The 27,822-nt window shown below is 44.7% G+C and overlaps 1 protein-coding gene across 1 annotated transcript in view; it reads left to right on the top strand.

The window, feature by feature from the left end:
• LOC124554672 (structural maintenance of chromosomes protein 4-like) overlaps positions 1 to 27,822 on the top strand; it is a 261,721-nt gene that overhangs the window by 39,020 nt on the left and 194,879 nt on the right. The window contains exons 2-4 of the mRNA XM_047128292.1: positions 6,517 to 6,705; positions 7,075 to 7,251; positions 7,654 to 7,758. Coding sequence (XP_046984248.1) covers positions 6,517 to 6,705; positions 7,075 to 7,251; positions 7,654 to 7,758 — 471 coding nt within the window. The remainder of the gene's footprint in view (positions 1 to 6,516; positions 6,706 to 7,074; positions 7,252 to 7,653; positions 7,759 to 27,822) is intronic.

The raw sequence follows: 27,822 nt of genomic DNA, 5'->3' as shown, positions 1-27,822 counted from the left end.
AGGTCAGGCATGCAGCTGTGAGACAGTTTAAGTGCTGCCTAGTGATGGAAAACCTGTCAGTTAGCTAGGGAAAAATCTTGACACATCATCAAAGAGAGCAAGAAAAGGTCATGGCAAGTGTTCCTGGACTCATCAATCATTCCACTTGTTGTACTACAGTATGGGTAGTCACCAGGAAGATCTCTGGTAAAGGCTGTCAGTTACCTATAGCAGCATTATAGAATTGGGGGGGGGGGGGGGGGGGGCTCTCCAAACAACACTTGGAGACATTATGCATACAACAGCAGAACAATTTGGGCTGACTACTGCCACTGCCAGCCAGGATTCAGGGTTCTGTTGTTACTGTGGCACCATAGAAAGGGGTGAATTGGAGTTGAGGTCTAACGATTCAGAGTCCTCCAACTGCCCATTCTCTATGTGGGAGCTGGGTTCAGCAATGTCTGCAGTTCGTGATATTGTGTCTGGTCACAACAAATTCAATACAGCATGCTGCAGAACTTGCAATCAGCATAAAAGGAAGTACTCTTGACTCCCATTAATTCTTGGAGTGTTTCTGTAACGAGCTCTGTATGAAAGACCTTGGAGCGAATAGTTAACCATTGTCTGGTCTGGAGGTTACAGACCAGGCACCTCCTAGATTCAGGAGATTTTGATCCACCATTGACAACCTGACGTTGCTAGAGCTGGCCGTTTCGCAGGCTTTCTTATGTAAACAGCGTTGTATAGGTATGGTTTTTGATATAATAGGGCAGCTCAACCAATGGGGCTTACATGGCAATCTCTCCATCTTTATTTGGTCCTTCCTATCAAACCATGTTTTATGGTACTGAATTGGTGACATGCTGTTGAACCGTTTTGAGCAGGAGAATTGTGTTCTTTAGGGCTGTAATTCAAATGTTACACCATCTTTGCCATAGTCGTAAACAGTATCTCATCTAGTTGAGGAGTCCCATATAATGTTCATTATTTGTGGACGATTTTGCTCCCTACTGCTAGGTACTCCATATCAGTGGGCTCAGTACTCATTAGACATCGTGAGAAATCAGAATGGGGTGCTCCGCGGAACTAAACATCCCTAGATCCACTGTTTCTGATGTGGTAGTGAAGTGAAAATGTGAAGGGACACATACAGCACAAAAGCGTACAGGCTGACCTCGTCTGTTGACTGATAGACTGCAGACAGTTGAAGAGGATCGTAATGTGTAATAGACATCTATCCATACATTCTATTCATCATTTGGATTTGCAGCTCCTTGTCTTTTCGATGTTTGAAGTTAAAGTTGTTGGATGTAAGGGCTGCCAGTTATGCAAAACTGTTTTTTCAAAGTTTCCAAACATGTTTCAGCACCTCTGTGCCATAAGCAGTGGGTTTGTTTTATTTAATCTGTATTGTGAACATTTTTACTAAACGCTTACAAAATTATGTGGATATTTAGTTCAAACAAACTTTTTCTTTTTGTTAGTACCTTCACAATCGGTTTGCATGGTTTTTCGGGACCATTTGTGCAGTTTTTTATTTCAGGTAGCTTGTCATCTGCAACCAAACAATGTTGGTGAGATTTTGTTGGGATTTTACCTGTCATTTTATTCTCTAAACATAATTTAGTTTGTCATGATATTGACGCCTATATTTGTTTTTACTTGGGTTTTTGTGTGGCAAGCCCTTTTATTCTCAGCATCATGGTAAAGTGTTGTGAAGCCCATGCAATCATTACACGTATTTTCATAAAATAAGGCTGTAAGAGCACTTCGCACTTCAACAAAACACACTGTAATTGTGGTGGTTGTATGTCCGAGCCCAGTCAGTGTTCATTCTGTTTAATCTATGGAGCATGAATCTGAAGTTTGCTTGCGTATGTGTCATTGGGTGATTTGATAGGCTGTGAATGGTGGTGCTTGTGGTTGTCAGTTTCCTGGATATTGTGAAGTTGTGTGCGTTGTTTGTTTTATGTATATTGAGATCTAGAAAATGTAGTGTGTTGTTAGTGTCTGTTTTTAATGTGAAGTTAATTTTTGGGTATAAGTTATTTATTTCATTGTGTAGCTGTTCTGTGTGTGTATGTGGTTCATCAATCAGGAATATTATGTCATTGACATAACGGTACCAGTATATAGCTTCGTAGCTTTTTGGTTTTATTATGTGTCTGAAGATCATGTTCCCCCGGTTGTTCACAAATATGTTAGCTAGGAGGCTACTAATTGGTGATCCCATTGGCAGTCCTTCATGTTGAGAATAAAATTCTTTATTGAATACAAAATAATTTTGTGATGTTATGGTCTTGAGTATGGTTGTTATTTCATTGATGTGTGTGTCAGGTGTGTGTTCTTGTTGTTTTAATATGTGTGTGATGATGTTGATTGTTTCATTTATTGGAATACAACTGTATATTGATGTGATGTCAAATGATATGAGGGTTGTTGTCTGGTATGTGTATGTTCTTGATTCTGTCGATTAAGTCCTTTGTTTTCCAGGTTCCTGTTATCAAAAGTGTAAATTTTTTTAGTAATGTGTGTGGCCGATGGGCTAGGTGGTAGTAGCAGTCTCTCAAGAGAGAGAGAGAGAGAGAGATGTAAACAAAATTCAAATTTGGCACCAAACGCACTGGTGAACAAATGAACACTGACTGGGGTGGGACACACAACCACCACAATTACAGTGTGTATTGGTAAAGCGCGAAGTGCTCTTACAGCCTTACTTTATGAATATAATGTTATGTTTACGTATGCTTCACAACACCTCACCGTGATGCTGAGAATAAAAGGGCTTGCCACACGAACCTAAGTAAAAACAAATATAGACATGAAATATAACAAACTAAATTATGTTTAGAGCATAAAATGATAGGTTAACTCCCAACAATATTTCTCATCAGCATCGTTTTGTTGCAGGTGACAAGCTACTGTAATAAATAATGCACAATTGGTCCAGAAAAACCATGCAAACCGATTGTGAAAGTACTAACAAAAAGAAACTAATTGTTGTTTGAAACTAAATATCCACATAATTTTGCAATCTTTTAGTAAAAATGTTCACATTACAGATTAAAGAAAACAGAAACCCAGCACAGAGGTGCTGAAACATGCTTGGGAACTTGGAAAAAGTGGTGTTTTGCATAACTATCCAGACCATCACGCATGAATTCCAAACTGCTTCAGGATCCACTGCAAGTACTATGACGGTTAGGTGGGAGGTGAGAAAACTTGTATTTCATGGTCGAGCTGCTGCTCATAAGCTACACATCACGCTGCTAAATTCCAAACGGTACCTCACGTGGTGTAAGGAGTGTAAACATTGGACGATTGAACAGTGGAAAAAGTTGTGTGGAGTAATTAACCACGGTACACAATGTGGCAATCCCATGGCAGGGTGTAGGTATGGCGAATGCCCGGTGAACGTCATCTGCCATCGTGCGAAGTGCCAACACTAAAATTCTGAGGCAGTGGTGTTATAATGCGGTCGTGGTTTTTGTGTAGGGGGGGCTTTGCACCCCTTGTTGTTTTGCATGGCACTGTCACAGTGCAGGCCTGCATTGATGTTTTAAGCATGTTCTTGTTTCCCACTGTTGAGGAGCAATTCAGGGATTGGGTTGTATCTTTAAACACGATTGTGCACCTGTTCATAATGTACGGCCTGTGGCAGAGCGGTTGCACGACAGTAACATCCTCATAATGCGCTGGCCTGCACAGAGTCCTGACGTGAATCCTATAGAACACCTTTGAAATGTTTCGGAACCCTGACTTCATGCCAGGCCTCACTGACCAACATTGATACTTCTCCTCAGTGCAGCACTCTGTGAAGAATGGGCTGTTGTTTCCTAAGAAACCTTCCAGCACCTGATTGAACATAGGCCTGTGAGACTGGAAATTGTCATAAAGGCTAAGAGTGGGCCAACACCATATTGAATTCCAGCATTACCAATGGAGCACACCATGAACTTGTAAGTCATTTTCAGCCAGCTGTCTGGATACTTTTCATCACATAGTGTAGGTGTCAGCCAAAGATATGAAAAGGAAATAGCCTTCACACTGACAAATTCTGCTGAAGCAAGCAGTTTCAAAATGTCAAAAAAGTTGGGAGTGGCTGCCAGTGCAGAGTTAATCAGTTTAACAATTTAAAGGTATTTCAAAAGCTGCTATCACAATAAAATTCACACACAATGTGAATGAAACTGTGTAGATCAAGAAAATAATATTATTGAAAAATCTTTTTTACCAAAACCCATTACATTCCCTCTTAACACTTTCACTGCGATATCGCTGCAGGCGCGCAACTCTCCAGTGTGGCCTGTCAACGTGCGGATGGGTACCGCCCAGAGCCGACGCTCCTAAGCACACCTGAGCTATATGCTGATGTCAAGACCTTGTAAGATCTGTAGGATCATGTTCTATACTGACTTAATGATGACACCTTAGATGCATTACTTCAAATAAGCTTCGACTGTATTGTGGTCATGTTTTAAAGTCTGTTTGCTGTCTGACACTTATAGGGGGGCACAGGCGTCATTCAGATGTCCGTGATTTGTTAATAATGTAACAAAAAATACAATTCAAACAAACAAGAAATCCACTGCATTCAGGAAAAATTTGGATTCCAAAATGCAAATTCTTAAGAAGGAAAAAAGGAAACTGGATTAATTTGAAATTATATTTACTTCAAATGCGCATTTTTAAGATTGACTCTGATAGAGGTCGTCAATTTAATAGCATGTTTGCTCCTGGTATGAGAGAATTAGCTGTCTACATTTATCATAGATGCCCAGGGGACGCCCGGATGTGTAGAAATTAGTAAGTGAAACACACCCTACGTGGAGGCTTCTCTCGTGTCCCCCATCACTTCAATTGCCGTGCTATTAAAACAAATTTAGCACAACAAATTCTTTCGCAAAAAACTGAAGTGAACACTTTACAACGCAATAAGAAATAAGTAGGCTTAACACAAAAGGAAACTTCATTTTCTGAGTGCTCGTGAAAGAAAGTTTCACGTCATAAAAAGAAATCATACAATGTCAAAAAGAAATAAAAGAAGTTGTCTTTGATAATTGGAATTTCCCCGATATTATCGCATTTTTGCTACTTTGGGAAATTATACAGCAGTTCAAGAAGTATCCAGGTTTGTGCGCTTGCATGTTATGTGGTTCTTTATGCCAGTAATCACCTAGATTATCTCCGTGTGACAGGTCGGGCTTCTTTTCGTCGTTGATTTACACACAATCGTCGTGTTACGTAATGTCAGATTGGGAATGGTCACGAAACAGATTCAAAAGCTTTGCTTCCACGCTATCATCACTCGGCAATTCTTCTGCAGCCTCTAAATGACAATCTCCGTGGTATGCCTCGCCCGCACTACACAGAAAATCGCTGTCGTCTAGTACACTAAGTAACTGTTCCTCTGTCAGTTTAACACTTTTCCTGCTCCTTTTCACATTGGAACGTCCAGGTGTTGTTTCATTAGCTGCCATTACGAACAATATACGTTCGATAACTGACCACGCAAAATGAAAGTTTACACGCTTTGATGCTAGGTTAGCCGCTGCAACTAGACTGAGTAATCAGACAGTGAGCGCGGACGCTTATAAGCGTCAGCCGCACTGGCTCGTGGCTTGTTGTGATGCTTATCAGCCGCAGCGAAAGTGTTGAGTAACATTCAAACATTTGCAACACATGGGGTGAAAATTTTAAGGTTTCGTGATTTATCTCAGTTGTTTCCTCAAATATTAAGGGGATGTTCTTAATGTGTTAACAGGATGACTGGCTCACCCATTTTTTTTGTAAGTGACTGGCTCACCCATGTTTTTTGTAAGTATTTTACTTCTGTTTTAACCCCAAGTATAGCAGCTTTCACTCCTTCTATGTTGTCTTAATGTAAGTGATTATGTAGTTAGATGTGAGTGATGTGGGAGTATTGTGTTGTCTGTTATGTGCAGTGAAGTGTGGCTGGCTGCAATTGTCTACACTGCCTCCCCTCCACCACTGCAATCTGTCGGTCACAAAGTAATTTTTGTTGGTACATATGGGAAGACATTAAAAGTAACACAGATTACCCATTAAACACACAAACTTGTGTTTTTGTAATATGTGACGGGAACAAACTGTGCATTAGTGATAGCAGTTTTACATGATGTGGGATAAAATTACATATTTGTTACATGAAAGTGAAGATAGCAGAAATGAGGAAGTAGTAGTGAGAGGATGCAGAATTTTGAAGCCTGTTTTGTGGCTTCTATGCATAGTTTATGAAATTTACTAAGATGCCGTACAAGAAATAAAAATGTGTTCATTTACATAGTCAACCTTTGTCCCACTTAGTAATGTTAGTAACATATTTATATTTGGAACTAATTATATGTACTAATGCTCTGAAATGTATAAGATGACTTATGATGATTTTGTGTTCTGTTTTACATTTGTTTCTTTTTTCTCAACAAAGTACTTTGTAAAATTATTTTGCTGTCTCATTTTGGGTTTTAGAATGAATGTAGTTTCTTGTAAGCTTATGTAATGTTTGTTTCTTTACAGTGTTTCAATTCCATTTTGGGTGCCAATGGAAGTGGTAAAAGTAATGTCATTGACTCACTACTATTTGTCTTTGGATACCGTTCTACAAAGATAAGATCGAAGAAGGTTTCTGTTCTCATCCACAAATCTGAGACACGCCAGGACATAAAGAGCTGTTCAGTAGTCGTCCATTTTGTTCAAGTGATAACGGTAAATGCACTCCCTATTTTTGCTGTGTTTTAATATTCTTGGTGGCATTTATGGATTTCAGTCAGATTAACGTTCAACATATTTTCAAATGCTAAGAAGCTAATTTTGTAATCAACCTAGGAATTTTATTGTGGGTACACATTCTAGGTCATGGAACTACATGAAAGTGCAATATATTTATCCACTAACATTGGAGAACCAAAGTAATAAAACTTAAATAGCTTGGCACCAAAATCATTACAGTCTCAACTGAGTGAAAGCTAAAATTGATATTTCGTAATGTTTAAAATGGTTTGAGTGTGTGTGTGTGTGTGTGTGTGTTATAATTATGCATTGTTGTAATTATGCATTGTTGTCAATATTTTTCAGAAAGACTATCAGCACGAGATTGTAAAGAACTCCTCATTCAGTATTGGACGTACAGCATTTCTGGATAATTCATCCTATTACACACTAAATAACCGCCGTGTCAAATTCAATGCTATATCTAAGTTGTTACGTGAGCATGGAATTGATCTGGATCATAATCGCTTCCTTATTCTTCAGGTAAGTTCTCTAGGTAGTGCTTTGAATAGTTTTATTACTTTCTTAGGGGATAGGGCGTTTTTCACTTCGCCTGACCAAAATGTTCATGAAGTAACTCTTTGATAATTTAGGAGCAGTGGCAATTGATACGGTAAAATCACATATGGGGAAAGTATGCGTTGATTAGAAATTTTTACTTGTCAGTGACTTCGTTGGAGATGTTTAATCCAGTCATTTTTAGTTCTTATTCTATATTTATTAATCAGTAACTGTCAACTCTAATGAAATTAAATGCTTGTTAGCGTAGATATTTAGGAAGCTCCATTTGTACAACACAGTTAATGACACTTGCGAATTATACTCAGTGTTAAGTCTGTAAAATTTAGTTGAATTTTAAATTTCAGTTTTTCTTGCTTTTGACAGGGTGAAGTAGAACAGATATCATTAATGAAACCTAAGGGCATGACTGAAAATGAAACTGGTCTCCTGGAATTTTTAGAAGACATAATTGGAACCTCAAGATTTAAGGTATTTTTTAAAATCTTCCATTGTCACCACTCAGTCATGTTAAGTGGTGGTGGTGGTGGTGGTGGTGGTGGTGGTGGTGGTGTCATCGTCGTCGTCCAAGATAATGGTGGCAAAACAGTGGTTATGTAATGATCTTAAAGACACTGTGATGTTAAAGTGATTATTGCTTGCTCAGTTAATTTGTATTAGGAAACACAAAAGCAACTGAAATGATTGAAACTAGAATACTGGTGGCAAAATATTGCTGTGCAGTACTCATGCAATGTTAATTTGTGATTGATGAACTGATTGCGCTACTGCTTTTTTAAGTAAGCCTTTTTGATTGGGAGCTCTCCCATATTTAGCTGCTTCTTTGTTTGGCTTTGGCCGTAAAATTGACATCTGGAGTCAATGTCATATTTAAATACCTAAGAGTAACACTGCAGAAGAGTAGGTGTGAAGTGGAATAGTCATAAGTTGTGGGTGAAGCAGATAGCACATACCAATATATTGGTAGGGTGCTGTCAAACTAAAACATTTTTATAGATAAGGTTATTTGCATCCCCCCCCCACACACACACACACACACACACACACACACACACACGTGTGTTTTGAAGAAATACTGGCAAGGAGTGGTGATCCATAACAGCTGAGACTAATAGGAGTCATAGTGTACACAGACAAGGTCACCACAAATTATCACTACTTACTTTCCTTTGTGGGAGACTCAGTAACAGAAATTGCAAAAAATTGATTTCATGTGTTTCAAAGACTTTTAATATCTCCCTAAAAACATCAAGGAAAATTCAAAACTATTGTTTGTGAGACTAAATCTGCAACTGATTTTAGCCCTTTGTCCACCTAGAATTTACTCTCATAAGGACAATGAAGATTAAACAGGTTTTATATGAACCACTTTGTCTTAATGGACTAATTGCGATGGGTGAGTTTTTTGTCAGTGTGTAAATTAGCTGTCAACTATGTTATGAGTGGGCCGATGATGATGATGATGATGATGATGATGATGATGATGATGATGATGATCTGTGCCAAGTGTAAACTTCTTAAAATAATAATTATATTATGATCACAGTGCATGCACAGGAAGGGGGAGGGGGGGGGGGGGTGATAGTGTCTAACATACGAAGTTGTCAATTCTTGCCACACCCACTCATGTAATACTATAGTAAGGGATATTATGGTTTTTGTTTCATCATCATCTTTATTATATTGTTTGATATGTTTTCATAATAGTGTTACTATATTGCATGATGGCTTTGTGTATTTTCCTTTCCCTACAAGACACACCAAATATCTGAAAACAAAAAGTTGTTCTCATTTTAAAATATCTGGACTGATAAAATCTACAGTCTGCATAAATAAGAATGTGCATCAATGAATGATGTTACTAATGAGAACTGTTTAAATAGTGAAAAAGTCAGCTCTATTGATGGAGAAAAGTAGTTGCAGATATTATTTGGCACATGAAGTTTAAAGCAAGAAGGTGCTATGTACTGCCTTAAAATATTTTTAATGTGTTTGCATACATTTTCAGAAACAGAGAAATGGTGTTTCAAAATGTGTAGACAGCTTGTTTCATAATCTTTCAGGTTCCAGCACTGTGGAGAATTTATCATATGATCTTCTCAATAGCATCCATTATGAACTTCCCTTTGGCTATTAATAACTATATCATTGCTAGTTCCCATGTGCTGTTGGTATATCTTGAACTTTTGTAAGGATGATGGTTCCTCATAATCTCACATTCACCATTAAAGGACCTAACTACGGAATAAAAAACACTGAAAACACCTGTCTTGGAGTGACAAGGTGCACACTGTCATGTACATAGGGAGCCAAAGGACAGTAGGGTCTCTACCAGTGCCTTCATCTGGGCCTTTGAGGGAGATTCATTGCCTGAAAAGGTAAAGGTAGTCGTATACCAATGCGATGTGAAACCCTATGACAACCCCCTCCCCAATATTTCAGGATATTACCATCTGCAGTGTTTACCTCCCTTGCAGTGGTGAAGTGTCTCGGAAGATATTTTTTGTGTTGGGTTCTCAGCTTCCCGCACCTTTCCTAATCCTACGTAATTTGGGACAACTTGACCTTTGCCTCTGGCATAGTGGTGCCACCACATACTTCATTGTGGCTCATGGAACTTCCTCAAGCATTGGCATTTTCATTTGCAGCACTCGTCTTCTCCCATCCAACCACTGTAGAGTCCACGACGACCTGTGTGATAGTGGCCACTTCGCGATCTACCTGACCCTCCCTCAGTATCTCTCCCATGCACACCTGCCCGAATAGGCTCTCGGCAGTGCTGACTAGGGTGCACTCGCCTCTACTGTTGCCCTTAGCTCCCCACTGCATGGATATATCAATAAGGCAGTCCAGAATACAGCTACATTTGTTCTTTCAGCAGCTAATTTAGCGATCCCCTCTTCCTTGGGCCCATGCCTATGGAAGACAGTAGCTTGGTGGTCATCAGAAATCGTAGGGATCATTAGAAGTAGTAGGCGGGCTCTCCAATGCCACAAGCAGCACCCATTGGAGGAGGACCTCATTGCCTTTAAGTGGCTTCGTGCCTGGGTTGACCACCTACTAAAACGAGACAAGTGAGAATGCTGAGAGTGGTACATTTCAACTGTCGGACCACATACCTCTTCACAGGTTTGGACGAAGATCAGATGTGTCTACAGATACCAGACAACTGCAGGTGTTGCTGGTATTAACTCGCATGGTGCTGTCTACATTGAGCCAGACTCCGCCACTGAAGATTTTTTTCCTGTATTATGTTAGAGGCTGTGTCTGACAATTATCAACCTGCCTTTTATGTCATAAAACAGCAGGTGGAGTGAAAGCAGTTGTCTTCTTCACACACCACCTGGAGCTGTACAATGTTCCATTCAGCGATTTGGGAATTGGTCAGCATCCTAGCCCGCTGCCTTCATACAACCGCAGAGCCAGATCACATCCACAACCAAATGATCAAGCACGTAATGGTGTATTGTTAGCGTCATAACCTTGGCATCTTTAACCACATCTGGAGTGAGGGCGAGTTTCCATTGCAGTCGTGAGAAAGCATCATCGTCTCAGTACTGAAACTGGGTAAGCACCCTTTAGGGTGGACAGCTATAGCCCAGTTAGTCTTGCCAATGTTTCCTGTAAGTTGCTTGAATGCATGACGAGATGGTGGCTGTGTTGGTTCCTTGAGTCTTGGGGTCTTCTGGCTCCATTCCAGGGTGGTTTACACCAAGGCTGTTCCACTACTGAGTCTGGTTTAACTGGAATCTGCCATCCGAAAAGGTTTTGTCTGACATCAACACCTTACAGCCATATTCTTCGGACTGCAAAAGGCTTGACACCACATGGCAACACCACATTCTCTCTACCTTATATGAGTGGAGTCTCTGGGGTCTGCTCCCAATTGTTATCCACAACTTGTTGTTACACCATACTTTTCAGGTTCAAATTAGTGCTTCCTACAGTAACTCTTCCCCCCCCCCCCCCCCCCCCCCCTCCCCCCCAAATGTAAGAGAATGGGATCCCACAGGGGCTCAGTACTGAGTGTCCCTCTCTCCTAGTAGCCGTCAATGGTCTTAGCGGCAGCTGTTGGGTCCCAGTATCAACCTCCTTGTATGCTGATGACTTCTTGCCTCTACTGTTGCTGCTCTAGTGTGGGTGTGGCTAAACGTCGACTGCAAGGTGCGATACAAAAGGCACAGGCACGGGCCATCACTGATGGCTTCCCATTTTCAGTCGCCAAGACTCGTGTCATGCACTTCTCTCAGCATCATACTGTTCACCCACAACCAGAAGTGTACCTCAGTGACCAACTACTCATTGTGGTGCAGACGTATCACTTTTCAGGACTGGTTTTCGATGCTCAGTTGTAGTGGATTCCCCATCTTCACCAGCATAAGCAAAAGTGCTGGCTGCGTCTTAATACACTTTGCTGCCAGTGTAACACCAGCTGGGGTGCAGAATGCATTACTCTTCTGCATCTTCACAAAGCACTGATACAGTCCTGTCTTGATTATAGGAGTCTGGCGTGGTTCAGCATCACCCTCAGCATTGAGGATACTACATTTGATACACCACTGCTGGGTTTGACTTGTTGCAAGAGCCTTTCCAACTAACCCTGTGACATGCTTACTTTTGGCAGCTGGGGTCCCTCATTCCAGATCGGGTGCCAACAACTTGTCAGTTACGCTACCCAGGCTCGCAGTTCCCCAAAGCATCTGAACTACAGTCTCCTCATTCCTAACACTAAAATCCATCTCAAACAATGGCGGCCCAGATCAGGGATTATGATCAGTCCACATGTGGTCCATCCGGTTGTTTCTTCTTCCACCTCTCCTCTGGGCCCACAGACCGATTGAGGTGGCGCAGTGGTCAGCATAAGTTACTTGCATTCCGGAGGACGATGGTTCAAACCTGCATCTGACCATCTAGATTAGGTTTTCTGTTACTTCCCTAAACTGCTCCATGCAAATGCTGGGCTAGTTCCTTTGCAAGGGCATGGCAATTCCCTTTCCCATCCTTGACACTATCAGAGCTTGTGCGTCATCTCTAATGACCTCGATGTTGATGAAATGTTAAACCCAATCTTACTTAACTTTCGTTCCTTCCTCTGGGCCCACTCACATACACCTCTATGGTACATCCCTTAGCCACAGCTTTATCTTGACTTATCACAAGGTCCAAAAGACTGCTCATCCTGAGGCCCTCCACAGCCAGTTCCACTCCATCCTTGGCACATCCCAGATTTCAGAAGCCAGATTTCATAAGTATTCTATACTGATGGCATGGTGGTTGCTGGTCAAGTAGGCTTTGCTTCTACCCACACAGAACACACTGAACTGCACTCCTTGCCGAATGATCGTAATGTTTTCACTGTGAAGTTGATAGCCATCTCTCATGCTCTTAAGCATACCCTTTCCTGCACTATCTGCATTGACTCCATGAGTAGTTTGCAAGCTCTTGACCAGTGCTACCCTCACCCTCCCTTGGTCACTGCTATCCAGGATTCTCTGTATGCTCTTGAACAATGTGGAAGCTCAGTGACCTTCGTCTGGTCCCTCGACCGCATCAGGATCCCAAACTGGCAGCCAGTAAACCACCTCTTGGGAACGGTATTCTGGAAATAGGCATCTGGTCAGTATTACACTGTTGAGTCTTAGGAATCTGGAATATGAAATGGCTCACTCAGACGTACGAGTGATAAAGGAGACTACAAATCTGTGGAGCTCCTCCATGCACGTCTCACCCTCCACCATCCTTTGCCGGCTCCACAACGGCCACTTCTCCATTCCGAGGACCAGCCCCACTGTCACCACTCGTTAAGGTAGGGCCACTTAACCTTATTGGCCCATTGAGGGGTTGGTAGAACATTGTTGCCTCCTCAACCCAGACTGGGTTGTGGCTGTCTGGTCTTGGTGGTCCTCACCCTCTCTCTTTTATTCTTCCTACAACCCTCTTGCATGGTCTGTTAGACTTTTTTGTCGTTTGTCTCTTGCCTTATGCATGTTGCTAACCTTTTCTAGGCAGGCAGTTTCTGAGTAGGGTACTTCTGGTAAGTGGCGGGGTCTGGAGAATGTCTGTCCGCTCATTGGACACTGCTTTCAGGGGCTTCCAGCTGCTCCCTAGATAGGGCACCGTGCCTGTCTTTCTTCCTCTGTCTCCCTGTATTTTTTGTCACCTCCGTTAACCTCTGGTAGACTTCGGGGTACTCTTTTCCTGGGTTTTGTGCGGTAGGCTCTCTGATCTACAGTAATGTAGACCTGTCTGTTCAAGGAAAAAGACTGATGCCTAGTAATTTGGTCCCCAACCAACCAGATTTAAATGTAAATTTTGACAAGAAAAACAAAAAGTTATGTTTGGCCAGGGTGCTCTCATTTAATACATGTGAATCAGTGCCCATTGTGTTAGCTGTTTGGCTGTAATGCTGCTGTGGGAGACGGGATCTGTACAGAACATCTAGCACAAAAACAGTTTCTCACCTTTTAGTGAAGGTTGCAACTGTGACTGGCTCTAGCTGTGTTCAGCTCTCACTTAATCAGATAAGAGACGTGGAAATGGGCCAATGGAGGGGTGTCATGATATGGGCATGTTACTTGGTTGACGTTTCGATTTATCTTCTCAGGGTGGAGAGTTAATACAGCTTTCTTGGGACTTTGTCGAGTGTACATTTATTTTTACATTAAAATTTTCTGCATTTCAAAATCAGGTCATAGTGGAGGCAATCTTCTACAGCTCAAGCAGTAGTTACTTTTCTCTGTTGATCACATGACACTAAAGTTGTAACTCTACTTCTGGACACAGAATGGTCTTAACCTTCAAATGAGACATACCATAACAGAAAAGTTTAAAGGACAAAAAACTTCAAATATGCATCTTAGCCCTTTGTTTGCTCTACTTTTCCTGCTGCACAGGACAGCGAAACTTGAGCAAGGAAAATTGATGGAATGTAAAAGATTTAGAAGTAAATAGCAGAGGCATTAAGGCATCGTTGGGCACACACAAGAGACACCCTTCAGGGGCCCAAGACTTCATGAGTATGTGCCTGGTGACAACAGGGCCTCAAGCTCGTGCAGCATGAACTTCTCTCACTGCGGGCCCGGGGGTTAGAATAGGCCCGAGGTATTCCTGCCTGTCGTAAGAGGCATATAAAAGGAGACTCATACCTTTCGGCCTTTATATGATGATCCCCTGTATGGTTTGACCTCCATTTTTCAAAATTTTCCTGAAGAGTGAGCGAATTGGGCAAGGGTGTCTTACATGGTGCATAGTGTACATCATGCATTGAGATCTTTAGCCCACTTTCTTGTCGTGGCATTGCAGTTCCACTCATCCTCCATCTCTTAAGCGAGGACACCTTCTTGGGTGTGTTTTCCTCTACTCACTATACAGTGTCGTTTTCTGTGCCGACGATGACCATGGAATTCTTTTCACCAGATATCTAGCACGGTAACCGAACCGTTGTGCTGTGGCCGCCATGTACCCTGTTGGTTGTAGCCCCCGACTACACAGGGATCACTCTACTGATGCCTGTCCCGTTAACTCCCCTTGTATGCCAAGAGGTAGATGCCCATCTCCATGGGTCACCGGGACTACCGGCAATGGCCATCCTGCCAGGTAGCCCTTGTTGAGGCTGGGTGGCGCCCGTGGGGAGGCCCCGGGTCGGAGTGGGTGGAATCAGAGTAGATGACAAGAGATGAATCGTACCACATCATCACGTGCTGGTGATGGAATGCCAGCAATCTCTAAGCATTCCAAGTCTCAGTACAGTGCACAGAAGTACGACCCCAAATCGTTACCCTCCCTGGCCACACCATGGGAAGAATGTCAGGCTAAGGATGGCCGCGGATCTTATTCGCCCCAGTACCTCGTATGTTAGAGAGCTGATGAGGAGTCTTTCGTGACAACGAAGCCTCAGTTTTTTGTTGAGCATTTAGAGAAAAAGTTCGAGGTGGAGGGCTTGTCCAAAATGAGATTTGGGTAAGTCTTGATCAAAACAGCATCCTCTGCCCAGTCACGGGAGTTACTCACTTGTGACAAGCAGATGTTTCTGTAACCATCACGCCCTGTAAGAGCTTAAATATGGTCCAGGGTATAATATTTCACAAAAGGCCTTCTTTTACAGTCCGATGATGAGCTGCACGCCAATTTAGAGCGGTGAGGTGTAAATTTCATCCAGCGTGTCCACTGGGGTCTGAAGGATAATCAGGTTGCCACCAGTACCTTCATCTTGGTCTTCGAGGGTGATACATTGCCCGAGAAGGTCAAGGTGATAGTCTACTGGTGTGATGTAAAGCCCTATATCCCTCCCCCGATGCAATGCCTTAAGTGCTGGCGGCCATATGTCTTCCCGTTCTACTTTCAGCGTCACATGCCTAGATGGTAGGTGCACATTACATCCGAATACTCCATGTGCCCCGCCTTCCATCTGTGTCAACTGCAGAGAGCACCATTTGCCTTGCTCGCCAGACTGCAGGATTCTCCAGAAAGAAAGGAAAATCATGGACTAAAAGACCCTGGACAGACTGACCTACACTGAGGCTATGAGAAAATTTGAACGCCTGCATCCTGTGCGTATGACATCATCTTACGCTGACAGCGCAACAGTTCTGGCACCATCAGCTCCGCCAACCCAGATCGCCTCTCAGAGCTGGAAGCCTACACATGCCCCTTGATGGTAGGGGCATTTCCTTCCCTGTTGCTTTTGCACCACCTACTTCGGGGGCAACAAGCCCCTCCCCCCCCCCCCCCAGCCACCAGGGACATCCGTCCCCACTTCTAAGCCAAAGAAGCGTAAGTAGTCTTCGGCTTCTCTCGCTAGGAAGGGATCCCTTGGAGCACTCCCTTCCCAGGTTTCTGCTAGTGGGAAAAATGACACGCGCCAGTAGCTGAAGAGCCCAAAAGCAGCTGGTCATAGGGCTTCACGCTCATCCTCAGTCCCTGAGACTGAGCCAGTGATGTCCTCCCAGCCAGGGAATCCCAAGGACCAGCAAGAGAAATCCAAAAAGAAAACCTGTAGGACCAAGGAATTTGCAGTAGCACCTGCTCCACCGCTACCTACAAGCACTGCACCTGAGGATGGGGTGGAGATTTTGGTGTCCACGGAGAACCTTGATCTTGCCAGACCCTCAAACACAATGGATATAGAATGCTCAGGCAATAAGTTGGTGGCAGCAGGTGACCCTGAGACATAAACTGCCTCATTGAATGTTCCACGCCTTTCCTGTCTCATGATCACGTAATCCTCCAGTGGAATTGGGGCGGTTTCTTCCACCACCACTACGGCAACTGTTGAGCTTAACACGTGCTATCTGCATTGCCCTCCAGGAAACCTGGTTCCTGCCAATGCAGACCCCTGCCCTCCGCAGCTATAAGGGATATTACAGGAACCGAAGTGACTATGATAGTGTAAGGTGGAATTTGTGTTTGTTGTAAACTCGGTGTATAGTGACACTGTGCCCCTTCAGACTCTTCTAAAAGCTGTGGCTGTCAGAATATGGATGATGCAGCAAATAACTGCCTGCAATGTATATCTTCCTCCTGATGGTGCAGTACCCCTGAATGTATGAGCTGCACTGATTGATCAACTCCCTAAACCTTTCCTACTTTGGGAGATTTTAACGCCCATAATCCCTTGTGGGGTAGCACCATGCTTACTGGCCAAGGCAGAGATGTTGAACCTTTCTCAGTTCGACCTCTGCCTCTTAAATTCTGGGGCCGCCACGCATTTCAGTGTGGCTCATGGTCATTGATTTATCAATTTGCAGCGCAGGACTTCTCCCATCTATCCACTGGAGAGCACATGACGACCTGTGTGGTAGTGACCACTTCCCCATCTTCAGGGAAACATTCACCTCTGCTGTCACCGTTGAATCTCCCCCACACGGTATCATCGATGTGATGGTTGAACATGTGACTACAGCAATTGCTTCTGCAGCAGAAAACGCGATCCCTCACTCTTTAGGGTGCCCGAAGCATAAGGCAGTCCCTTGGTGGTTGTCGGAAGTGCTTGAAGCAATTAAGGAACATTGTTAAGGTCTACAGCACCATAAGTGGCCTTTCTGGGAGCACCTCATAGCCTTTAAACGGATCTGTGGCCACGTTCGCCCAACTTACCAAAGGACAGAAGCAGGAGTGTTGGGAGAGAGAGGTCTCGACCATTGGGTGCCATACGTCACCTTCCCAAGTCTGGGCAAAGATAGTCTTTTCGGGTACCAGACCCCAACAGGTCTTCCCGGTGTTCCATAAATGGTGTTATCTACTGACGCAAATGCAATTGCAGAGCACTTTGCTCAGCACGTCACTGTAGCCTCTGCATCGGAGCCCCCCAGCATTTCGGACTCTCAAATGGCGGCTGGAAGGGAACGTCTCTCATTCAATACACGCCACATTGAATCTTGTAATGCCCCAATTACAGAGTGGGAGATCCTCAGTGCCCTTGCACATTGTCCCGACAGCTCCTGGGATTGATCAGATCTACAGCTAGATGATTAAACTTATCTCAACTGACTACAAGCGACATCTACTCATAGCCTTTGCCTGGATCTGGTGCGATGGTGTCTTTCCATCGCAGTGGCGCGAGAGCACCATCATTCCGGTGCTCAAACCCAGTAAAAACCGGCTTGATATGGATAGCTGTCAGCCCATCAGCCTCACTATTTTTTTGTAAGCTAGTGGAACGTGTGGTGTCTCTGTGGTAGGGGTGGGTCCTGGAGTCATGTGGCCTACTGGCTCCATGTCAGAGTGGCTTCCACCAGGGTCGCTCTACCACTGATAATCTTGTCTCTGGAGTCTGACATCCGAACGGCCTTTTCCAGTCTCCAACACCTGGTTGCCGTCTTTTTTTTTGACTCGCGTAAAGCATACGACTGGACCTGACGACGACATATCCTAGCCACATTTTATGACAGGGGTCTCCGGGGACCACTCCTGATTTTTATCCAAAACTTCGTGTCGCTCCGCACTTTCAGTGTCAGAGTTGGTGACTCCCGTAGCTCCATCCATATCCAGGAGAAAAGGAGTCCCGCAGGGCTATGTATTGAGTCTCTCTCTATTTGTAGTGTCCATTAACGTTCTAGCAGCAGCTGTTGGGCTCTCTGTCTCACCATCTCTGTATGCAGATGACTTCTGTGTTTTGTACTGCTACACCAGTACTGTTGTTGCCGAGTGGCGCCTCCAGGGAGCCATCCACAAGGTGCAGTCACGGGCTCTAGCCCACGGCTTCCAGTTTTCAGCCACAAAGTCATGTGTCGTGCACTTCCGTCGGTGTCGTACTGTTCATCCGGGACCAGAACTTTACCTTAATGACGATCCACTCACTGTAGTGGAGACATACCAATTCCTAGGACTGGTTTTAGACACTCAATACGCCTCGGTCGAAGCTTCATCTGGACCTTTTGCATGGCCCTAAGGACTCGGTTAACCCTGCTGTTCTCTGCTGTCATTTCATCTCGATTCTAGACACATTCCAGGGCTCTGAATTTGTTTACATTGACGGCTCGATGGCTGACGGTAATGTTGGCTTCGGCTATGTCCCCGTAGACCATATTGAACAGCATTCCTTACCCGTTGGCTGCAGTGTATTCACTTCAGAGCTTGTGGCTATATCCCATGTGTTACAGTACCAGTTTCTGTTCTAGTGAGCTGTTTCTTCTCTGTTCTGACTCCCTGAGCAGCTTAAAAGCTATCGACCAGTGCTACCCTCGCCATCCTTTGGTAGCGAATGTCCAGGAGTCCACGTCTGCCCTGAAACATTCCAGTCGCTCGGTGGTGTTTTGTGGACCCCAGGACACATTGGAATCCCAGGCAACAAGATTGCTTACAATCTATCCAAACAGGTTATGTGGAAAGCGCTCCTCGAGATGGGCATCTCTGAAACTGACCTGCATTCTGTCTTATGCCGCAAGGTTTGTCGGCTTTGGAAGACGGAGTGGTATAACAGTATGCACAACAAACTGTGTGTCATTGAGAAGACTGCGAATGTGTGAAAGTCTCCCCTGCTGGCTTCTTGCAGGGAATCAGTTGTCCTTTGTCGGCTCCGCATTGGCCGTACGTGGCTCATATATGGTTACCTCCTCCGTCGCGAGGACCCACCTCAGTTTTGCTGTGGCTCCCAAATGACAGTCGTCCTCCTCTTGCTGGACTGCCCACTTCTAGCTGCTTTTGGTGGACTTTTAACTTTCCCAGCACCCTACCTTCGGTGTTGGGCAACAATGCCTCAACAGCAGATTTAGTTTTACATATTAATCATGTGGGTGGGTTTTGTCATTTGATGTTAGTTTTAGCACATGTCTTTGTCCCTCTGTGTCCTCCACAATAGCGCTTTTAGAGTGGAGGTTATAATGTGTTGTAGAGTGGGTGGCTTCTCCTTTTGTATTCTCATGGTCAGCCAGCCATGATAATCTGCTTTCTTAATTACTCTCTTCTCCCTGTTTCTTGCATGTCTCTGTGGGTTTCTTGTCCTGTTTTGCCTATTGTAGTGTCTGTTGTCCTTCTGCCATTCTGGTTCTTCCTTTCTCCTGTTATTGTGCCTTACATCTCCGTTTTCTTCTTCTTTCCCCTGGCTAATTCTTCTACTGGGAACAAGGGACTGATGATCTCACAGTTTTGTCCCTCTCTCTCCCCCCCCCCCCCCCCTTTTAAACCAACCAACCAGCATGTACTTAATTTCTTTCTTACACTGCAATCTTGCCCCGGACTATCCTTCCTCTTACTTTCTCATGATGGCAGCCTTTTATTTTGATGCAATTATCTCCTAGGTTCTTCTTCACTTCCTTGAGAAATTCGTCGTCGTCAGTTTACTTCAATCAAGAGATGATGTAATTTTTGGTCCTCTCATGGGTTTGCTTACCCTATCTCAGAATTACTTTCTGTAGTATAGGCAGACTGGGGAAAAATGCCTTAAATATGACCTGTGTTCCAGTGTTAAAAATCTGCACACAATAACTGTGTAGACTCGCATGCATTTGAATGTGGCAGCAAATCCATTGTGGTGTGGTCACTACAGACCCTTTCGGCAGACCCCCTGACAGCATGTTATCACACTGCTGATGGCTGGGCTGCTAGCTTCCTACAAATGCCAAAGTGCAGATACCTGTCTCTTGGGGGCATCAGGTCTCCTGGCAATGACTGTCATGCCAGATGACTTGCTATGGCTGCGTGACACCCAGGGAAAGAGCCTTTTGATAGATGTGGGTGACATCAGGGCACACACATTGCACATGAAGCATATCAAATTAAATGTAAACAATGGCTGTTTTGATCCAACTGACTCATTAATGCAGGTCTAGAAATTGTAATGCAGACAGTTATAATCATACTGTATTCCCTACTCAGGCTACCAAATGGCAAGTGGAACAAGCAAGATGATTGGGGGTGAAACATTTTATCCAATATCTGATACTTAATTGAACAGTTACTTTTACTGCAAAGAAGCCATCATTTTTTGTGGAAATGTTAAAGATAAATGTGGAGAAGTTGAGTCATTGGGAAAAATGTGCAATAAAAGCCTCATCTGCTGTGCAGTCTACAGCTCTTTAGACATTTAACTGACTATAGTGACATACCAGTGACCATTGCCCCTAAGAGAACGTCAAATATGGTCCTAAGAGTCATCGTTCAGTCTCGAATGACAAGGTGTACATATTGTTTGCTAGAGGATAATCAAACAGAAAAGTACTTCCATAGTGTTTGAAGGACTCGACTCTGTATGTACAGAACAGGGAATCAGTGATCATAAGGCCGTTGCAGCATCCCTGAATATGGAAGTTAATAGGAATATAAAAAAAGGGAGGAAGGTTTATCTGTTTAGCAAGAGTAATAGAAGGCAGATTTCAGACTAACTAACAGATCAAAACGAAAATTTCTGTTCAGACACTGACAATGTTGAGTGTTTATGGAAAAAATTCAAGGCAATCGTAAAATGCGTTTTAGACAGGTACGTGCCGAGTAAAACTGTGAGGGACGGGAAAAACCCACCGTGGTACAACAACAAAGTTAGGAAACTACTGTGAAAGCAAAGAGAGCTCCACTGCAAGTTTAAACGCAGCCAAAACCTCTCAGACAAACAGAAGCTAAACGATGTCAAAGTTAGCGTAAGGAGGGCTATGCGTGAAGCGTTCATTGAATTCGAAAGTAAAATTCTATGTACCGACTTGACAGAAAATCCTAGGAAGTTCTGGTCTTACGTTAAATCAGTAAGTGGCTCGAAACAGCATATCCAGACACTCCGGGATGATGATGGCATTGAAACAGAGGATGACACGCGTAAAGCTGAAATACTAAACACCTTTTTCCAAAGCTGTTTCACAGAGGAAGACCGCACTGCAGTTCCTTCTCTAAATCCTCGCACAAACGAAAAAATGGCTGACATCGAAATAAGTGTCCAAGGAATAGAAAAGCAACTGGAATCACTCAACAGAGGAAAGTCCACTGGACCTGATGGGATACCAATTCGATTCTACACAGAGTACGCGAAAGAACTTGCCCCCCTTCTAACAGCCGTGTACCGCAAGTCTCTAGAGGAATGGAGGGTTCCAAATGATTGGAAAAGAGCACAGATAGTCCCAGTCTTCAAGAAGGGTCGTCGAGCAGATGCGCAAAACTATAGACCTATATCTCTGACGTCGATCTCTTGTAGAATTTCAGAACATGTTTTTTTGCTCGCGTATCATGTCATTTCTGGAAACCCAGAATCTACTATGTAGGAATCAACATGGATTCCGGAAACAGTGATCGTGTGAGACCCAACTCGCCTTATTTGTTCATGAGACCCAGAAAATATTAGATACAGGCTCCCAGGTAGATGCTATTTTTCTTGACTTCCGGAAGGCGTTCGTTACAGTTCCGTTCCGCACTGTCGCCTGATAAACAAAGTAAGAGCCTACGGAATATCAGACCAGCTGTGTACACGGCTGGATTGAAGAGTTTTTAGCAAACAGAACACAGCATGTTGTTATCAATGGAGAGACGTCTACAGATGTTAAAGTAACCTCTGGCGTGCCACAGGGGAGTGTTATGGGACCATTGCTTTTCACAATATATATAAATGACCTAGTAGATAGTGTCGGAAGTTCCATGCGGCTTTTTGCAGATGATGCTGTAGTATACAGAGAAGTTGCAGCATTAGAAAATTGTAGCGAAATGCAGGAAGATCTGCAGCGGATAGGCACTTGGCGCAGGGAGTGGCAACTGACCCTTAACATAGACAAATGTAATGTAGTGCGAATACATAGAAAGAAGGTTCCTTTATTGTATGATTATATGATAGCGGAACAAACACTGGTAGCAGTTACTTCTGTAAAATATCTGGGAGTATGCGTGCAGAACGATTTGAAGTGGAATGATCATATAAAATTAATTGTTGGTAAGGCGGGTACCAGGTTGAGATTAATTGGGAGAGTGCTTAGAAAATGTAGTCCATCAACAAAGGAGGTGGCTTACAAAACACTCGTTCGACCTATACTTGAGTATTGCTCATCAGTGTGGGATCCGTACCAGATCGGTCTGACGGAGGAGATAGAGAAGATCCAAAGAAGAGCGGCGCGTTTCGTCACAGGGTTATTTGGTAACTGTGATAGCGTTACGGAGATGTTTAATAAACTCAAGTGGCAGACTCTGCAAGAGAGGCGCTCTGCATCGCGGTGTAGCTTGCTCGTCAGGTTTCGAGAGGGTGCGTTTCTGGATGAGGTATCGAATATATTGCTTCCCCCTACTTATACCTCCCGAGGAGATCACGAATGTAAAATTAGAGAGATTAGAGCGCGCACGGAGGCTTTCAGACAGTCATCCTTCCCGCGAACCATACGCGACTGGAACAGGAAAGGGAGGTAATGACAGTGGCACGTAAAGTGCCCTCCACCACACACCGTTGGGTGGCTTGCGGAGTATCAATGTAGATGTAGAAGGAAATGTCCTCCCTGAAAAAGTTATTCGTAGTGGACAGGTGTGATGTGAAACCTTACGTCCCTCTGCCGATGAGGTGTTTCAGATGCACACACTTCGGTTGTCATCGCCACTTCATGGCGGGTGCTAAGTGTAGAAATTGTCGGTGGTCACACCATGAAGGTAGTCCTTGTGACCAACTGGCTTTGTGTTTCAACTGTACAGGACATCTTTGTCCTTCTCCACTGGTTTCCTCAGTCTTTAAGAAAGAAAAGATACAAATCTGTACCTCCCTGAAATACTAGAACTATATAAATCAATTGACCACTTGTCATATATGGAGCCACAAAAAATTATGAAAGCCTACAAAATGTTAATATGATTATCAATTATGCAAAAGTTACAGACTTCATCCCCCTTGCACTTAATTTTTTCCAAACAAGTTCTCCCACACCCTCCTCTCTTGTGGTTCCTGCGGCACCATCATCAGGAACCGTTTCTCGCACCTGGTGAGAGAAGCAGCTCCCTCTGCTGTCTTAATGGTAACAGAGCTCCCTCTTGGGACCCATCTTCATGGAAACTAACAGTTTGGTAGATACCAGACTGAGGTTGAGGGAGCCACGGCTTGTGGATCCTAGGGCTGCTGGCTCTTCATCCTACCCCGCGCCCACCTTAGATAGGCCCTTTTACGAATGTCTGCCATTGGAGTTGGTGGTTGTGGATGATGATGATGATGATGATGATGATGATGATCATCATCATCATGACAACATTACTCCGGTGACCCCAGATGTGGCAGGACCCCTCCATCATGCAGTCGGAATCCGAACCAGTGTTCGTTTATGTGGTTCCATCACGCATCAGTGACAGGCAGTGATCCTGGGGCATGATCTGTTTTCCTGACCCTAACCTGGTCACCCATATGTGATATGTCAGTGGAACTGTGCTGGATATTACCATCACCTGCTGGAACTGCAACACCTTATTTCCTCCTCTTCTGCAGTTTTCATTGTTGTTCAAGCAACATGCTTCACAAATGACCATTGCCCAATGCACAGTGGCTGCCATGCCTTCTGTTGGAACCGTAGTGGCCTGTGATCTGTGGTGGCATCTTAAGCTATCTGTACGTTGGTTTGCACGGATGTTGTCAGTGTCAGTGAGTGGATTCCCCTTCATACCACATTCAAAGCAATAGGGATATAGGGATGTGGGTACAGACAAATCCAGTGATCAGTGATCAACATTTGTAATGTTTATGTATCTCCAGAAAGGCCACTTACGTTGAGTTGACCATCTTAATCCAACAGTCGTCACCCCCCCCCCCCCCTGCCAACTTCTTTTCACCTGCTTTGGGCACTCAGTGTGCACCACCCCATGTAGTAGTACCACTGGGCCTGTTAGGGGCCTTGTGATTGACCAGCTTTGTACTGACCATGATTTCTCTCTCTCTCTCTCTCTCTCTCTCTCTCTCTCTCTCTCTCGTCTGCCTCCACTGTTCCCCACTGAAAAGCCCTGCAGTATTTCAAGTGACATCCATCACAAACCAGTGTTCTTACTTTACAGTGACTCCACACTAAGGCTTGCTGTCTAATTAAATACAGTATGAAGAAATGCTGAGAGTACGACATCTCCTCCCTATGGATATGCCTCTCCATCCCAAATGCAGGCCAAGCTTTGTAGTCTTCCACAACTGTTACCTGGTGTCTTTCTGCAGCGTGGTCTTTATACTGATGCGTTGCCTCTTGCTGAACACCTTGTGACCCACTTTGCAATGTTGTCTGCTTCATCCTGTTATGTGGTTGCTTTCCAAATACGTAATCAACAAATTGCAGACGTACCCGCTCCTTTACCGCTTAGTGGCCGAATTGTATTTTGAACCTATAACTGATGAGTAATTGATTGCGGTTCTTGCCTCACCTCACGATATGACCCTAGGCCCTGATTCCATTCACAATCAGATGATACAACTTCTGAATTCTAATATTTTAAAGGCCAGAGAGAGCAAGTGCCAAGGTCATTGTTACGAGGGTGAGTCAAATGACAACCTTAAATTTGTAATAACAAATTGAAATTTGGCGCCATTATCCTGTAAGTTGGTAAGCATGCTACAAACGACATGCAGAATGGCCTGTAGGTGGCAGCATAGTGCAGATGCACACATACCATCACAGTATCAGTTGCGACTTGCACCAGGGAAGAACAGCGTTCTGTTATTTGGTTTTTGCATAGTGAAGGTGTGAAACCTGTTGAAATTCATCGGCGAAGGTTCAGTTCAATGATGCATGTTTGTCACAGCAGCAAGTCTACGAATGGAGTAGGAAGTTCGCAAATGGTGTGACTTCAGTGGAAGATGCTCCTCGTCCAGGTCAGGCACAGCGACCCTTGGAAGCTGATTCCCAGAACATCTTGGTTATCAATATCCCTTTTGGATTGTACAAGTGCCCTCCATTTGGTACCTCTAGAGTGCTGGCCTTATTCCAGCGGTTCCTGGAGCAGCTTACACAGCCTATCTGTGCCTGTGTGAATTATCTGGAGGACATCTTGGTCACCAGGCGTTCCCTCCAGGAACATTTGCAAAACCTCAACGCCTTATTTTGTGCTCTGCAATCTGCAGGTTTATGCTGTTGGCTGGGCAAGTGTTGTTTTTTTCAACCGGAAGTGGAATACTTAGGCCACTGGCTTAGCTAAGATGGCATTTGCCCTTCGGGTAATAATGTCGTGGCCATTGAGGCCCTTCCTTGCCTCAACGAATTATCTGAACTTCAGGTTGTTTTGGGCAAGGTTACTTATTATAAAGTTCTTAACCCCGGCTGCCTCCGTTGCTCAACCCTTCAATCACTTGTGTCGCAATGGTGTGCCTTTTGTTTGGGCTCCTGCCTGTGACAAGGCTTTTCTCCATTTAAAGGTGATGCTGAAGTCTGCCCCTTCTCTCCAGACTGCTCCTTGGTTGTGGCACCTGATGTGTCGGCATATGGCATTGGGGCCGCCCCCGCGTATCGAAATGCTGATGGCTCTGAACAGCCCATCGCTTATACTTCTAAGACGTTGACCCCAGCACAATGGAACTACTTCCAGATTGAAGAGGAGGCCCTGGCGGTTGTGTTTGCCATCCAAAAATTTCACATCTATCTCTTTGGGGCAAAGTTCACCCTCCTGACAGGCCATAAACCCTTAATTACACTTCACGGACCCCACTTTCACCTTCCAGAGCAGACAGCTCAGTCTCCAGCGCTGGGTGTTATTTTTACGAAATTATGCTTAAACAATCTGGTATAAGCCCACCGCCCACTGTGCTAATGCGGATGCTTTGTCACGTCTCCCAGCAAGCTCTGATCCTGTGTTTGACCAGGAGGAGGTCCTCTGCTTTCACATTGATTCCGCCTGCTGGATGGTCTGCCTCTTATGGCTGCTTACATTGCTGTGACTACCCGCCGTGACCCTATTTTGTGGCAGGTTCTCTGCTATGTGGTCCATAGGTGGCCCTCCTATTACTCATCGGATGCGCACATATTTCAGCCCCTGGTGCAACCTGTCCCACAGGCTCTCCGTGGTCGATGATGTCCTGTTAGCCACGGAGTTGGATTCCCATTGGGTGGTTGTCCCTCCGGATTTGTGGCATTAAGTGCTCAGTTTGTTTCACTGCAGGCACTGGGGTATGTCCCGCATGTAAGTTTTGGCTCACTGACACGTGTATTAGCCTGCCATCGATGGTGATATTGACCGCCTGGTTTGCGGGTGCACTGTGTGCGCACGTGCCTTGCCTGGCCTGGGATTGCATCCATCTCGATTTGAGGCCCGTTTCTGGGGTAACCACATTTCTACTTATCGTCGATGCCTACTTCAAATACCGATGTGTTGTCCGCATGGCATCCACCACTATGGAGGCCACACTCGTGGCCCTGGCCCAGGTTCTGGCCATAGAGGGCCTGCTTCACACATTGTTGTCCGATAATGGCCCCCAGTTCCCAGCGTCGTCCTTCCACAACTTCTGCCAGGCCAAAGGTATCAAACATATCCATAGCCCACCTTTCCACCCTTCCTCCAGTGGCACGGCGGAGAGGCTTGTCCGAATATTTAAACAGCAGTTGATGAAGGTGTTTGACACTTTTCCTACCACGTCGCCTCTCACCCAGTTTTTGAGCACCTATCGCACCATGTCAATTGACGGCCGTAGTCCAGCAGAGCTCCTCCATGGGCAACAGCTGCGGACCCTGCTCCATTTGCTGATTCCATCCCCCTCCCGCCCTCAATCCCGGCCCTCTCAGCGTTATGCCCCTGGAGCGGCCGTGTGGGCCGGCATGTACGGGAGCAAGACAGGCCGCGACGACCGTGGCAGGCATCCAACCCATGTGCGGTGTGTGAAGTCGGTGCAGACATCGAAAGGGTTGGAGCACCGCCATCATAACCAGGCCTGCCCGCATGCCCCCGCGGGACTCACTGCCGCCGCCTCCTCCTCCTCCTCCTCCTCCTCCTTTACTCCTCATTTACCTCCTTCGGGTACAGACATGGTCCTTTAGTCGCCACCACTGCACCAAGTTGCTGCCTCCTCGCGGGCCTGCTGCTGGCCCTCCCTGTCCCCAGGTGGATCGGCAGCTCCCTCTGCCACACTGGCCTGTCGGTCGGCTATCATAGACACCTTGGTCGTTCGTTCCTCCTGGCCACTGGCAGTTGATG

Source organism: Schistocerca americana, chromosome X, assembly GCF_021461395.2.
Source record: "Schistocerca americana isolate TAMUIC-IGC-003095 chromosome X, iqSchAmer2.1, whole genome shotgun sequence".
NCBI classification, from domain to species: Eukaryota; Metazoa; Arthropoda; class Insecta; order Orthoptera; family Acrididae; genus Schistocerca; species Schistocerca americana.
This window is presented reverse-complemented; position numbering and strand designations above follow the sequence as displayed.